Source organism: Sceloporus undulatus, chromosome 6, assembly GCF_019175285.1.
Source record: "Sceloporus undulatus isolate JIND9_A2432 ecotype Alabama chromosome 6, SceUnd_v1.1, whole genome shotgun sequence".
NCBI lineage: Eukaryota > Metazoa > Chordata > Lepidosauria > Squamata > Phrynosomatidae > Sceloporus > Sceloporus undulatus.
This window is the reverse complement of record NC_056527.1, coordinates 30,694,808-30,710,073: the sequence shown is the minus strand read 5'-3', so window position 1 is coordinate 30,710,073 and position 15,266 is coordinate 30,694,808. Positions and strand designations below refer to the sequence as shown.

The following is a 15,266-nucleotide window of genomic DNA, read 5'->3' as shown; positions in this document are numbered from 1 at the left end:
TGAATGGTAAGAAGAAAGTCCAACTCTTGGAAACTACCCAGCTACAAATAAATCAGTTTTCACATTCTCCCAAATAAATTAGTCTGCACAATATAGCTGTGTACACATGTAAGTTAAAACAGTGGGCCCTTGTTATCCACTGGGGTTTGGTTCCCCGATCTCCCATGAATAACAAAATCCATGGGTGCTCATGTCCCATTAAATATAATGACATAACAAAATGGTGTCCTATATATAAAATGGAAAATTGAAGTTTGATATTTGGAATGTATACTTTTAAAAAACATTTTCAAGCCATGGATGCTTGAATCTGTGGATAAAACATCTGTGGATAACGAGGACCAACTGTAGAATCAAACCAAGCAAATATGGTTGATATTAAAATATAATTATATTTAAAGTCAAGCTTCTTTATTTGAATCTACCATATGCCTTTGCATTTCATTTGTTTTAAAGTAATGTACTGCTTTCCCAATTTTGTACCACTCAAAGAAATTTACAATATTATGTAATTAAATAGAACATGTAGTAAAAACAACTAAATAAAACAATAACAATACCATCTCCACAAAATTATAGCAGTGGTAACATTATTCAGTATGTGGCATAAAATGCTTTTCAACTAAGAGAGACTTAACAGTTTTAAGCATTTTATTGTACTCTAAAAGAAGCATGCAGAATATTGATAGTGTTCACATTCTGCACAGTGGAATCTTTTTTAAAATATTGCATTTAGTAACTTTGCCAATATTAAATAGTTGGCAAAAAAGGTGTTTAAAAATTAAGTAAATGTTGTTCAACAGAAACATACAGCTGAAAATATTTTCCAATGTTTATGTTCACATTTTGGACCTGTCTGGCTCCTCCATGTTTGCATGGACTGGAATAAATGATTTATATAAAGACATTGCATATTATTAAACCGCTGTCAAATATCAGAGTAGCATAAAGTGGTCCTAATATTGCCAATGTACTGCAGCCATGTTTAAGTTCCTTAGCTAAAGAAAATTAAGAATATTGAATAACAGAAGTTTCTGCTGTGAAAATATTGCTGAATCCCTATTGTTAAACCTGAAACAGGCTCCCATCACATGAAGCAGACACAAAGTTTGAAAGACAGTTAAAAATTTATATTTGGTCTACAAAATCGAATATTTTCAATTGTTTTTAGTTTCCTTGGGATTTAAGTCTTTATATATGTACAAATTTAGATGCATGAGACAGATTTCCTAGGAAATAATATGTTACATTAGTTTTTGTACAAAAGAATACTACATTTTAAAACAAAGGACCAGATATTTTCCTTTTTCCTCTGAGGTTTCTCTGTACGAAGTGCTTTCTTCTTCTTTTTTCCTTGCCTTTGCCTTAACTTGAAAATAATTTTTGCTGACATTTGTAAAGTAGTTCAAGTCCCATTCAACTCAGAATTAACTGGGACTTCTGTACTGAGGCCATGAAAATCTCTGAAATTGCAGATAGGTATCTTAACTGCAAGACTGCTTTGCTTCCACTTACAGGTTGGTTCAACACTTTGTTCTTCAGGATATTAATTCTTACCCAAGTTGTAAACTTCTTTGATATTTGAAGATGAAAAAGTTCTAGACAAAAGCATGTTTGCACTGCACTGTGACCTGTCTGGTATTAAATTATGTTCAACTCACTCACTAGAAGCAGACAGTATTTCCAAGAAAGAGAGATCATAGTTGATAATAGGTAGGTAGCAGACAGTGGAGCCTCAAGAAGGTACCTGTCTTCAATGGATGCATCTGAGTGGTGAGGCTGACAAAAAGAGTTCACTACTTCTCTTTTTTTTCTCCTCCATAATTGTTGCTGAATTCCTAAGGTGGGCTTGTAATAGGAATAGGTCTTTTGATATCCTTTCCTTCCCCTTTGACTATACAAATGGCTTTTCCCAGTGAAAAGATTCCTTTGGGGTTACTGTTACCTGATCTGTGTCTACTTGGTTTAATCAATGACTGACTGTGACTTCCATGTCAATGCTGTGGTGAATCTGTTCTGGGTTTTCATCTTAATGTTAAAGGAGCTATTCAAGGATGTTATGGTGGTACCATTTAGCACCTCGGATAACTCCTTTTATGTTCCAAATAACACTTGGAGAAGATTAACCACTCCACTTAACATGGAAGTCACCAGTTACACTGGGTTTAACTCAGAGGACTACAGGACACATTGGACAGGGAGCAGTGTCATAGGTATATGGTTGTAAAAATAAAAATAATGAAATAATGAAGGTAAGTATTGCCAGCACATTAATTTTATACACTATGAAACAAGTAATGCATATATTAAAATTATATATACTCACTGCAGTTAGGTGGACAACTTACCTGGAGTTGCAATGTTTTTCAGTTAAAAAGGCTCTCTGTGTTTCTCATTAAATGCCTACCCTTACTGGTTTGGATTCTGATTCTTTTTCTTCTCACTGAACAGAGTCTACCTTCATGGAACAGGACTTCCCTGCCTCTCTTGCAGTCTCTTTCCCCCCGCTAAATGTTTCATGGGAGTCAGGGAAATGAAGTTGGCAATCGACATAGTGTGAGGGGCTCCTGGTGATGATCAGTATTTTCAGAAATTGTCCCCTCCTTAACCTGAATGGAGGAGCTAATTTAAGATCCAGGCTAATACACCTAATCATGTTCTGTCTTTACTTTTTTTTCTTGCTGAGACACAGTCCAGAGAATTATCGCCACATCTCAGGACTTGTGCTTTTGTGGGGTGGGGACAGCTTTTGACAACTACCTACACTGCATCACAAAGCACCTTTGAATGGCCAAAGCACTTTCAGAAGAACTACTGTTTGTAAACTATGATGTGGATAGACAACTATTCATCTGGTATGGAAGAGCTACTGTTTGTAAATAAAGTAATATAAAAGCTCCATTGAGTACACAGATTAGTTGTGTTATAACCCAGGGATGTAACTAAAGGGGAGGGGGTAAGACAGCATTGGCCCCAAATAAGAATTCTGCCCTCTCAAATGAAAGTTTCATTCTGTCTTCAAATTTCTAGTATTTCAGACAGTGAGACACTGAAAATACAGTGGGCCCTTGGTATCAACTGGGGTTTGGTTCCAGGAGCCTCCATGGATAACAAAATCTGTGGATGCACAAGTCCCATTATATACAGTGGCATAGTAAAATGGTGTCCCTTATATAAAATGGCAAAATCAAGGTTTGCTTTTTGAAATTTATATGTTTTTAAAATATTTTCAAGCCATGGATGCTTGAATCCATGGATAAAAAAAAAATATGTGGATAAGGAGGACCAACTGTAGTTTACATCTAGAAGTTTTCTATTTGCTCCATTCACATTCTTTTTGTAACTTTGCCTGTTCTTTTTCTTTGGTTGTTTAAATTGTATTTTTAAGTGCTCAATTGAAGTTTTGGCTTAGTGCAATGGCAGAAGTTTGGATAGTAGAAGAAAAAATAATTTGCTGGGGCAGAGTTTTTATGGGGGATAATACCTTCATTTTGCCTTCCCTGTAGCTATACACCTAAATATGCCCATAGTGGAAATCCCTGCCCTCCCCCCAAAAATCCATCTCCCCAAAAAAACAATGTTGCATCATTTGGAAAGCAAAGTATAGATTTAGGAATTTTGGCCTTCCTGATCACTTCTTGCCTGATAAATGGGAATTATAATTTGCTTTTGAATTATAATCTGATGAGAAGGAATTATAATCTGTTCTTGAATACAGCGTAATCATGCATTTCATATTCCATAATGAAGGAAGATACACATTAAAAAGTGACTTCAATTTACTTCTGTGATGGTTTTCACCTATTTTTTTACTTACCATTTCTATTTTTTCTCCTTTCCAGGTTATTTGATGTATGCACAGTGTCCCGAACAGAAAGAGAGACCAAGTTAACATTGGTGTTTGAACATGTTGATCAAGATTTGACCACTTACTTGAATAAAGTTCCAGAGCCTGGAGTTCCTAGCGAAACTATAAAGGTATCAGAGAAGGGTAGGGGAGGTTTGTACATAATTTTATGAAATAACATGCTACAGGCAGACATACATTTAGCCAGTTATCTCTGTCCTTCACTATAGAATCACAGAGTGGCAAGAGGCTTCGTGGATCAATGAGTCTAATTCCCTGTTCAATGCAGAATCTCCAGATAAAGCATCTCCAGCATGTAGCTGTCCAACCTCTTTTTGAAGGCATCCAGAGAAGGAATGACCACCACTTCTCTAGGCAATTGGTTCCATGGCACAGTTGCTCTTACTGTCAAGAAGTTCCTTCACATGTTCAGTTGAAATCTACCCTCCTGTAACTTCAATCCATTAGACCTAGGACAGCATAGAACAGGCCTGCCCTCTCCTCTCTGTTATAGACCTGTTTTCTGCTGCCTCGGAGGGCAGGACCACATCTAATGGCTTAAAACCTACAAGAGGGTAGATTTTAATTGAACATTAGAAGGAACTTCAAATGAGGAAAATCTTTTACAAACCAAGTTATAGTCTTATTATAAAAATGTTTTTAAAACATTATTCCACATACCCATCTAAATGTTTTCTCCAAATTATTTCTTAATTCTACTAAATCTACAAATTGTTTTCCAAAGAAAACAGGAAAACCTCTATGTATAAGATGGATTTAGATGTAAGTCAACCAGAATACCATAAGAGAAATTCTGGTTTGACAAACCACAGTTTGTAGTGTTGGCTAAATTGAAAGATCGTTGTTGGTTGCAAGCTGCAATCAGAAGGGTCTAGTCTCCAGTGCTCACATGCAAAGGACAGGAGGAGGGAGTTTGTCAGCCTGAGTCTTGGCATGGTTTGTAGCTTGTTCTTAATTCTGAATCAGATCATATTCTTTATTGTTAGCTTCTAAAATAGAAGGAACTGTAACCTAGTGATGGAGCACATGTTTTGCATGCAAAATGTCCTAGGTTCAAGGACATCTCTAAGAAGGGTCTGCTTAAGACCCCTGCCTGAAATACTGGCACTCAGGGCCATACAATGCAGAACACTGAGCTATGCTATAATTAATTAATTGTGGTTTTTAATGTTCTTCCAGAACGTTTGTGTATTAGGAATATTCTGCTACATGGTGGTGTAAACTATTAGGCTTTCCTGTAGCTTCTGTGTTCATATTTTTAGATGGCTCTGTAGTGCAAGTGACAAATAGCTGAAGGACAATAAGAGCTGAAATTGATAAAGCATGGGAGAGATTAATGGAGCACAAACACAGACCAGACTACTGTATTGAATATTTCACTAAATAAATACTGTCTCATAGTGAAATTGAGCAATTTGTTACAGTCTTGTCCAATATAAGAGGCAGATGTCATTTGAGGAGTAGACGTTCATCTTAATGCTGCAATTTAGGCAAGGACAGCTTTTCCTGGTTTATTGATGGATGTATTTAAAATAATTTGATCTTGACTTTCCATATAATACACTCAAGATGGCTTGGTATAAAAAGCAATGAAGTATCCATTAAATACATAACAGTGAGTAAGGTGGAACCACCACAAGCGCTTTGTACGTGTGTGTATGATTGAGCAAAATCTCAGAAGAACAAAACAATCTTCATATCATGTTGAAATGATGAAAAGCAGACACCATGGAAATATTCCTATGATGGTCACTCAACAGAATGGGCACCTCTTTAAAAAGGCTCTCTTGCAGGAACCAGGGCTGATCTCCAAAGGCAGAAACACTTGGACTAGAGCTTCCTATAAAGAACATAATTGACAGACATGTTCATGTGGAACTAGTCATCATTCCAGTGCTCCAATTATAATCCACTCAAACTACTGTACACAAATTGATATAAAGCCAGGACTTTGATTTGCACCAGGAAACCAACTAGGATTGATGTGGATTGATTAACACCAGCTAGATATTTTCATTATAGGAGAACATTGTTTTAAAGAGTGGAGCCAACTTGCAGTATTTAAACAAGAAGACAAAATATTCTGTTTACTGATATTCATTTTTAGCATGGAATACTGTGCTTCACTGTGACAGCAACAGGGTGTGATATTTTGCCTGGTTTAGGATGTTGTTACAAGAATCTTACATTGTAATTGGACCCCAGTCTGGAAGGAATGGGCAATGTTGCCTGTAATAATCCCCCTACACCTGGTAATGATGTTATAATGAATGTATAATTCAAGAGCAATGGGCCAAATAGCAACAAAACAAATGTGGCAAGTAAAAGTTTATATTTACCTTAGAAAGTTAGTTTTAAAGGTAAATTTAGAGAAGATGTCTTGGGGGTTTTTTATCAGAAGTCTAACAATCCTAAAGTTCCTTCTCCATCCCAAAATAATAAATGACAAGTAATTTTTTAAAAAAATTACAGTGTTAACAAATAGCAAATTAAAAATGCATCTGTATGTTGTAGTTATACAACAAAATACATTTTATGACTAACTTTCCAAGTTCTGGAATGGGCTGTACATCTGCTGCCCGTTCTTTATGCTTTTCCATTTCTGTTCTGTCTATAAAGTAGGCAGTGCATGTCATCATTGCATGACAAAGAATCAATTACTGTGAAGATCTGGCTTCTCTGAGAATGTCAGTTTCCAGTATTGAGGAGAGAGCAGTTTGCCATCTGCCACTGATGCATATAAACACTTGATCGTGTCTAAGTGTTTTTACTTCACAGTGCACAGAAAAACAAGGTGAAAATATCCAGGAACAAAACTATACAAATGCTGATATATGTGAAAGAAAGGAGGTGGAAATCCCAAACTACCTAGATGAGTATTGCTTGAATTTAATAAGAATGAATTCATTTTGAAACAAATTATTTTTATTCAATGGCCCTATTTTACTTTTGCCTGTTTAAACACAGCCTGTACAGAAGGAACCAAGTCCTCTTATGTCAGGGCTGAGTTAATTTCTGACTTGTTGAATCTACATAATTTTTTTACTAAAACTTCAAGATCTACCAACAAGAGCCAAATACAAAAGAAATACACTTAGAATTAAAGAATTAGTCTCTCTGTTCACATTCTGAGCCAAGAGGCTTATTTTCAGTATGAGAGCTGATCTGAGCTCATACTCTAAGAAAACACCGTTCTTGGTTACTCCGAGTCTAGTTTAGGTAGAAAAATAATTTTGCTGTTTCTACTGTTAAGCAGTTGGGAGTTAGAAATCCCTGTTGATCTGCTTCCAGTCACCTAGAGATCTACCAGTTAGATGGGTTGGAAAGTTAATTTTGAAATGGCATAAAACTTGAAAAATTCTGGTCAAAATGCCTCTAAATGCCACTTAAGGGGAACATTCAAAAATAACTAGGAACCATTACTCATTTAATGGTGAAGAGTAAATTTATCCATGTTCATGACATTGTTTTTGAGATGTAACGGGTGAAATAGATGGGCAAAATAAAGCAGTTTCCAGCCACTTTGAGGGTGGGGTGTTTAGATGACACACACTTCCAAAGTGGCTGAAAACCCAACCAAAGCTGTGCTATGGGGCTAAAAATTGGAGCAAAAAGAAGCCAGAATAGTCCATCTCAAAACAGAGCATGTGGATCTTCATGACTGCATATAAATGCCCAATGTGAGTGCAGGGCTGCAGCAATACAAAGAAATGAAAATGTGTCAACTCCAATAGATATAATTACTATATACACAAACCAGACAATTGAACAGGAGCACAGATGAAGGGGGGTGAAAGGGGCATGTAGGGTGGCGTCACACACTGATGCATTGATGTTCTGTATGTGCGGAGCACCACATGTGCAACTGTGTGGCCAATCAAAGGGGCAGCCATGCAAATAGATGACATCTGGGCAGATGTCGGAGGTACTTAGATGTCACAGGCAGTGTGTTTGTGCAACGATGAGCATGTATGGTAGGGAAGCAACAAAAAACTTACCCAGTGACACAGCTTGACTCTGTGCCATGCAGTTGGGCCATGCGTATATGGCCCGCCTTGGGGGTGGTCCATGCGGACACCGGGGTTTTGAACCACTTTTGGAAAAAGCAAGATCAGCCCACTTTTTCTTGCCCATCTGTTACGGACCTTAGTTACACCCTTGTCACACCCATAATGTAAAGAGTAAGTTGCTTGTAACTCTTTATTTATAATTCATTGCTTCCAGCTATATGACCAATAGAGCTTGGTATATCTCCTATCCCATATTGATAGTCAAAGGCTGCTATTCTGTGACCTCATGTGAGGACATTGGAGCTCTCAAATGCAGAAGAGAGGAGCCTACAGTCAACCTAACAGTAGCGCAGGCATAGCTGGAAGTGAATTTAGCATAAATGGTAGGATTATAACAGTTCAACCCATTTCCCCAGGGAATGACTCTTCATAAAATGCACATAGTTGCACTTAGTTGCAGTAATCACATGTGGATTCTAAAATTCCTTAACCTGTTGTTTGTGAAGAAACAATTCCATCATCTCTATTCTTTAGCTTTGACTGAAATTTGATTGCAGAACCAAGCAAAGACTTGGTTAAAGAGTCTTAAGATGCCATGATATTTATTCACAGACTTCTTGGGAGCGGCAGCATTCTGAAATAAAGGATATTCTTTTTGTGTTTTGTAGCACACACTTGAGATAATTTACATTAAGGGAATGTTCAATACAGAATGTTCTATGTGTTTTGATCCTACACATACTAGTGAAGATGTAGAGCTATTACATATATTGTAACTCCCTTTCCAACTTCCCAGAAATCTTTAATGATTCCCAGGAAGCATGCAGTACCCATATGTGAAAATATGAAATGTTACATGTATAAAAATAACACTATCCCAGTGCAGATATTACTGGTATTTAAATCCATGCAAGCTGTTCCAGACACCACTGGAAAGAGGCTAAACAAAGAGAAGCCAAGATGGACTTCATCACTCTTTCTAAGCATATAAATATCTATGAAAAGCCTTGTGCCAAAATCAAACAGACTTAAAACTGTATGATGTTGGTGCTCACTGTTTGATTATGATTTAACAGAGAAAGATCCCCATATCTGAAACCAGTGCCCCCACTTTATTTCTTTCTACATTCATTTTTACAACTTCTCCCTCTCTTTTTGTCACCATGCTCTATAATCAACATGCTATTCCAGTTTCTGGTTTCTCAAGTTTCCTATTTGTGCAAATAGAACTTCCTTTATTTTGAGAATATCCACTTAAAAAAAAAAAAAGAAACCCCAAACAAAGGTACATATTATTGGAAAGTCAGAGGGTAGCTGCCAGCAAACAGAAAATTATGCATGAAGACATGAGTGAAATAACAGAGATGCACTGTTTGGGTGCTTAATCCTTTGGAAGCTTTGCTGATGAGATTATTTTCACTTCAGTAAAGTGGATCTGATATTGTAGAATCTAAGATTATCTATACATCGTAAAGCTTTCCTTGACCTGCATTTCTGTAGAATGTAGTAAAAAAATTAGAAGTTAAATGTTTGAAATTTCCTCAATTTTTTAAAAACTTCATATGCACAGAGAACAAGCAAAAGAATGGTAAATCTACTCTTAAGTCCCTCCCATGTTTGTCCTTCACAACCAGGGAGGGATGGGTTTAATGTTGGGAAGTTATACACATCCTTAAGTGGTACAGTCCTAGTAGACTAGCATCAATTATTTTTTAAAAAATCATGATCAGTTCTAAAACAGAAGTTCTAAAGTCTTGGTAGTTTGTGGTCCAAATGGTTATGTAGATTACTTTTAAACTGTGAATAGTGCTGGAAAAAAGCAGCTTTGGCCATACTTATTGCATGACAACACCTCTGACCTGTAGCTGCTGTGTTCCCCAAGTACAGTTAGGGCATCCCTTTTCATTGACAGGGAAACCAGGTGTGAAACTTCACTGCTGGGTGAAGTGTCTCCTCCTCACCTCCTGTTCCTCCTTCCTTTCATTATTCCCAAGCAGGATGATTCCCTTTGTTTATTTTTCTATTTCTTTTTTTCTTCTTTTTTTAAAAAAACTTAACTCATAGTAACAGAGCTCCAAAATTGTGTGAAAAAATTAAATTTAAATTTAAAAAAAACTGAAAGGCATGCTGTGTAGGCATAGGGCAGGGAGGTGAGGTTAAGGGACTCAGAAGAGAGTACAATGGTGGCAGGAGCCCTAGTCGCACAACTGCAAAGACATGAGATATATGGCTGCTCTGAACCCAGTAGTTTCCTTATTTTTTAAAAGGGAAAAAAGTACTATGAGAAGAATCTCTTGTTACAGAGTGGGATATAAATATTTGGCATTTGGTGATTAATATTAACAGAAGTTCTTTAAAGACTGACTGAATAAACCATGGTGTTATGATGACTTGCTTCATATAAACCATAGTTCATATTAACCATAGTTTATCAGTCAGAACCTAACACACTGTGATCATGTAAAACCAAGAACATTTCCCCTCAAATTCTTTATCGTCATTTTAGAGAGGAGAAGAGAAGAGATTAAGGAGACATTAAAGTTCAAATCTTGCCTAAGATCATTTGAATTTCCATAAATGAGGGGTGCACAGGGAATATCTTTTGGGCTTGGGGAGTCACAAGAAATGGGGTTGGGGCCCTAATTCTGTATTAAACTATATGTCGTTGTTTTTTGAGCATGCTTTCTGAATAAACCTAGTGGGTCAAGTGCATTTTATTTTTCATTGTTTTTCTTCACTGCCTCTGCTACTACAAAGAAAAAAACAGCAAAAAACATGCTGTTTGATTTCATACAGAATTATCTATACAGATTATCCTGTACTTGTATAATATAGAAACATCTAGAAGCATGTGGGGAAAATCTGTAGTAGCAATGCTCCTGACATATGGGCTGAGCCAACAGAGTGACTTGTGATGTTCATGCAAGTTCCAGATGCCCAGAGAACAACATAGTTGGAAAGTTTGCAGCCCAGTTCTGAAGAAGGAAAGAGGGGCTGTTCAATTTAAAATTGCAAGGAAAGGAATAGTATTGTGAGGAATGTTGAGGTTTGAATTCTTCCGTTAGGGAAGGTAACAGGAGGCTGGAGAAAAGATGAAGACCAGACAACAGAATGAGAAAGAAGAACTTAAAAAAAAGATGGTTTGACAGTATGCCCAAAATTCATATTCCCCTTCTGTTTTGAGAGACTACTTCCGGGATGGCACCATTTAAATGAGCCAGGTTTCTAAATCAGAGAAACATGAAGCACATCTATATTCCCACATTGCTGTTGCAAATGTTCACATAATCACTTCTGAAATCACAAAATATGGCACTGTGTTGATTTCAATTCTGTATATTTTGATGACATACAGAAAGAGAGGTTTGCATAGTTGCTTAGGACCAGTGCGTTATTAATATTTTAAGCATTTTGACTTACAAATTATTTTGTTTTCCAAAATTGCTTATCCTGATATACATGTTCAGCAACATCATTTGTTTTATAGTAGAAGAATTGTGCAACTCCATTTAGAAAGCTCAGACGGCCTCAAAACATTATATTATGACACTGGTGGAGATCCCAAGGCATTTTCCACCCACTTTATTATTGCAGAAAGGAGGTTGGGAGGGGGGGAATGGGAGGCTGTGTATAGTGTTATTTTATTTGAAATTAATCTCAAGATATTCCTGCTTGGAAAAGCAAAGTATTATTCTTGTGTGTGTGTGTATATATATAAAGGGTGGGTGGGTGGAAGCAGTTCTGACAGCACTCCTCTACGATACAAAGGAAATAGCTGCCACCGATGCTTATACTCTGCTGTGTAACAGGAAGAGTTTGAAAAGAATGCATAGGATGTTATAAATATAAAAGGAGTTTAATGAAAGAGTATACAGATGTCTTTCATGTATTTTAAATTGGAAAGACCAATTTTGAAACTAAAAGAAAAACAACAGTGAGCTATGAGCCATATGCTTCAAATTACTAAAGTATGTCTTGCACAGGCCTGTCATTCAGTGAGAAGCAACACAGACCAAAACAGAGGAGATATTGAAAAAAAAAAAAAGAGGGGGTGGTGGTAACTCAAACTGTCTCTAAATATGTGTTTTATTATCTTCGGGTGTTCTTTGCTCAGTTACCACCAAGATTAAACCAATGCCCCAGCAGCAAGAGGAAGGACTCCCCTGGAAGTTCCTCATCCTCCCCTCATTCCACATAACAAAACACATAGCAATGTGACTGCATAATGGTGTGGTGTAAGGGGAAGAGAAGCAGACGCTACAAATGCAGTTCTGCAGCCAGTAATACTGCTTCTTACAGGGTTAGCCTGCATCTAGTCTTGAGTACCTACTTTAGCAACAGTGCTAAGATTTATTAAAAACAAAACTGCAAGAATTGTTGTGTGATAAATAGAAATTTCATGCCCAGTGGACTTTAGTACAGTAATCAGTAGAAAAGACTGAAGTGGAAGATCAGAATTCACCAGAGTGAAACAAGAATATGGAGGGGAGCTATCAGAAGGCAATACAATAATATGTAGGATTATGAGCCTGTTCAGTTGCTACCAGCTGAGAAGTGTCTGATTTTCTGGTGCTCCAAGAATGCTGGAATTGATAAGAACTTTCTTTCTTCGTATATTCTTCACATATAAGACTAGCACAAGGAGCATATCAGAAGAACCATAATGGGTCAGACTGAAGGTCTATGTGTGGTACAACCATAGTTGTACACCCAAGCAGTTGCCTGTAGGAAACGTAGAAGCTGTGCATAAGTGCCACTGCACATCCCATTTTTCTCCCTCAGGAACTAATATACAGAAGCATAATGCTTGTGATATTGGAGATGATAGCTAGTCAGCTTGACTAGTACCCATTTATTTCTCCTGGCACCTATCTTGACATGATGCCCTAGGCTACTCGTGACTTCTGCAGCATAATGTAGCTATAGAAAGTAAGGTTGTACTGTGGGCTGTAACAAATCAGAATGCAAAGGCAAACAAAGAAAGATAAGCATATGATTTTATTAGACTGAAAGGTAGTCAGACAATGAAAAAGAAACATATGACTCCTGAGGGCAAGTTCAGGTGGAAGTATTCAAGCATTTCTGCATAACACTTCTGGTGAAGTTTATCTACCTTGGAGGTTTCTTCCATAGTATTATTTTTTGGATAATTATTCTGGACCTGTCCACAAATTGTCTCTTTATTTACAGTGGGTTTTTAGGATGTAGTTTATACTTGTCTGTCTACATAGTGGTCAAGTACAGAAATGACTCAAAGTTTTCACCCTTTAAATTGCCTTTTAAAAAAAAAGAAAAAAATTCAGAGTGCCTAATGTTTACACTATTTTATTATGTGATAACATTATTGTGCAGCAGAGCTTGGTACAATAATTTTAGGACTGCAGCTCCCAGAATCCCACATCTGGCGTGGTCATAGCTATAGCTTGAGAAAACTTGGAAGCCCAAGTTAGGGTTCAAACTGAAGAATTAACACCCCCCCCCCCAAAAAAAATGGAGAAGAATCCTTAGGCCTTAATGTTTCATGGTGAAGCTTTTTCCCCCCTCATACTAACTCTGATGTGTTAGCTACTGAAGTCATGCTGCTTTGTGAACAGCAAACCAAGAACAGTTCTCTAGGAAGGATAATAAAAGCCCACCCCATGGTGATTGATGAGAATGTTATAAAAGTGCAATGAGCTGGAAAGTCATCATCTTGTCTTTTCCTTTGCCACAGGAAAGCCATACCAGAGGGATCTCTTTTCTTCTTGTCCCACATAAGGAGAGGTTACATGGCATGGAAGTGTATTACACCCAGCTGCTCACTAGTTTTCAGGACCCACAGTAAATAATACCGCTCAGTATCTAAGGCATAAAAGAGAGCAGCACTCTTTTGATAGTGAATCCTAGCCTCTTTCATTTGCTTTCCTAAATATACAGTTTGCTTCCAACTCACTGAGTGGCATTTTGCAATAGTGCATATTTTTGTGTAGTGTGCTCTCTGATTGGTCCATTATTTTTTTTCTTTTCTTAATTGACGTGAGTAAATGAAAGGTTACTTAGGCACTGATGTAGCAGAGGGACTTTAGTTTGTGGAATGGAGCAGTATCTAATTTAACCCTCTGAATGCACTTTCTGTGGAGTGATTTCAAGTAAAAGAAAGTCCTAATGCTTCATCAGTTGCAACAATTCATTGTCACATTAGTGTTTTATTTGAAAAATGCTCAGTAGCCAGAGAAAGTATTTGTCCATCAGAACTTTTCATTCAGTCCATCAGTTCCTTTGGCAAACTGAAGCTCTTCTTGCGTCTCTTTTTCTTCTGTATGTATTTATTTAATGTTTTGTTGCCGCAAGTTTGGCACTTTTGCTGTGTCTGGAAATGTATTTGCCAAAATTTCCTCTTCATGCTAATTAATTAATTGCTGTCTAGGCTCTGTCTTGCTCGTGTTGTTGTGTGCCTTCAAGTCATTTCTGACATATGGCAACCCCAAGGCTTTTATGGGGCTTTCCTGGTAAGAGTTGTTCAGAGGGGGTTTGCCTTTGCCTTCCTTTGAGGCTGAGACAGTATGACTTACCGAAGTCGCCCAGTGGGCTTACATGGCCAAGTGGGAACACTCAAACCACTATACCATGCTGGCTGTCATCATCTGGTATGTATTTCTGTCAAGTTTACTCTATGTGAAAATATTACTTTATGACTATATTTCCCGAAATTCTTTATAGGGGATCCTGTAAGTGGCAATGCTGGCTTGGGAATTCTGGTAGCTGTCATCCTCCCAAAAATGATTCCAAAGTACTTGTGTTCCTTTGGGGAGAGCCCATAGCTCATTGGTTGAGCATGGAAAAGGTCCAAGATTTATCTGCTGAATCCTTACTGAAAGGATCCTTAACTAAGGAAGACCTTTGAGACTTCTGCCAGGGAACTGCAGTAAAAATAAATTTATACTCCCAACTGTCATAAAATTGGCTTAGTGGCAGCTGAATAAACATGATTTGTGAGGATTAATTATATTGGGGGATTTCCTATTATTTAGTATCATGGTGATCAATTGTGGCAATTACTAGCAAGTGAAAAGAAGAGATGAGAAATCTGCTACACTCAGATTAAAATATACTGTATAGGGAAAAGTGGGGACTTATGTAGTATTGTTTGTTTGAGGGAGAGAAGAAGAAACATTCTGCTGCACTTTACTACAATCTCCTCCCTCCCCTGAACTTTCCAAATGGACTGACCTCACTTTTTTGTGCCTCACCTGTTGTCTGCACACAGTTGGAAGGACACAAGAAGGGAAAGAGAAGTTCCCCTCGGCCCACTGATTAGATACTATGGGTGAAATGAAGTTAGGGAGAATTTTCTGTGACATGTCTAAATATTTATAGACAAAGGTTAACCTCCTCTTATAGCCTGGGCT

General features: G+C 37.4%; 1 protein-coding gene and 1 long non-coding RNA gene across 3 annotated transcripts in view; one reads left to right on the top strand and one right to left on the bottom strand.

Moving 5' to 3' along the window:
- CDK6 (cyclin dependent kinase 6) overlaps positions 1-15,266 on the top strand; it is a 102,947-nt gene that overhangs the window by 22,300 nt on the left and 65,381 nt on the right. For both annotated transcript variants that reach the window (XM_042477040.1, XM_042477041.1), the window contains exon 2: positions 3,843-3,978. In XM_042477040.1, coding sequence (XP_042332974.1) covers positions 3,843-3,978 — 136 coding nt within the window. The remainder of the gene's footprint in view (positions 1-3,842; positions 3,979-15,266) is intronic.
- Positions 4,700-15,266, bottom strand: part of LOC121935474 — a 16,193-nt gene continuing 5,626 nt past the window's right edge. Inside the window, exons 3-4 of the long non-coding RNA XR_006104799.1 lie at positions 8,370-8,512; positions 4,700-5,708 (exon numbers count right to left, since the gene is read on the bottom strand). This is a non-coding gene — a long non-coding RNA (uncharacterized LOC121935474). The remainder of the gene's footprint in view (positions 5,709-8,369; positions 8,513-15,266) is intronic.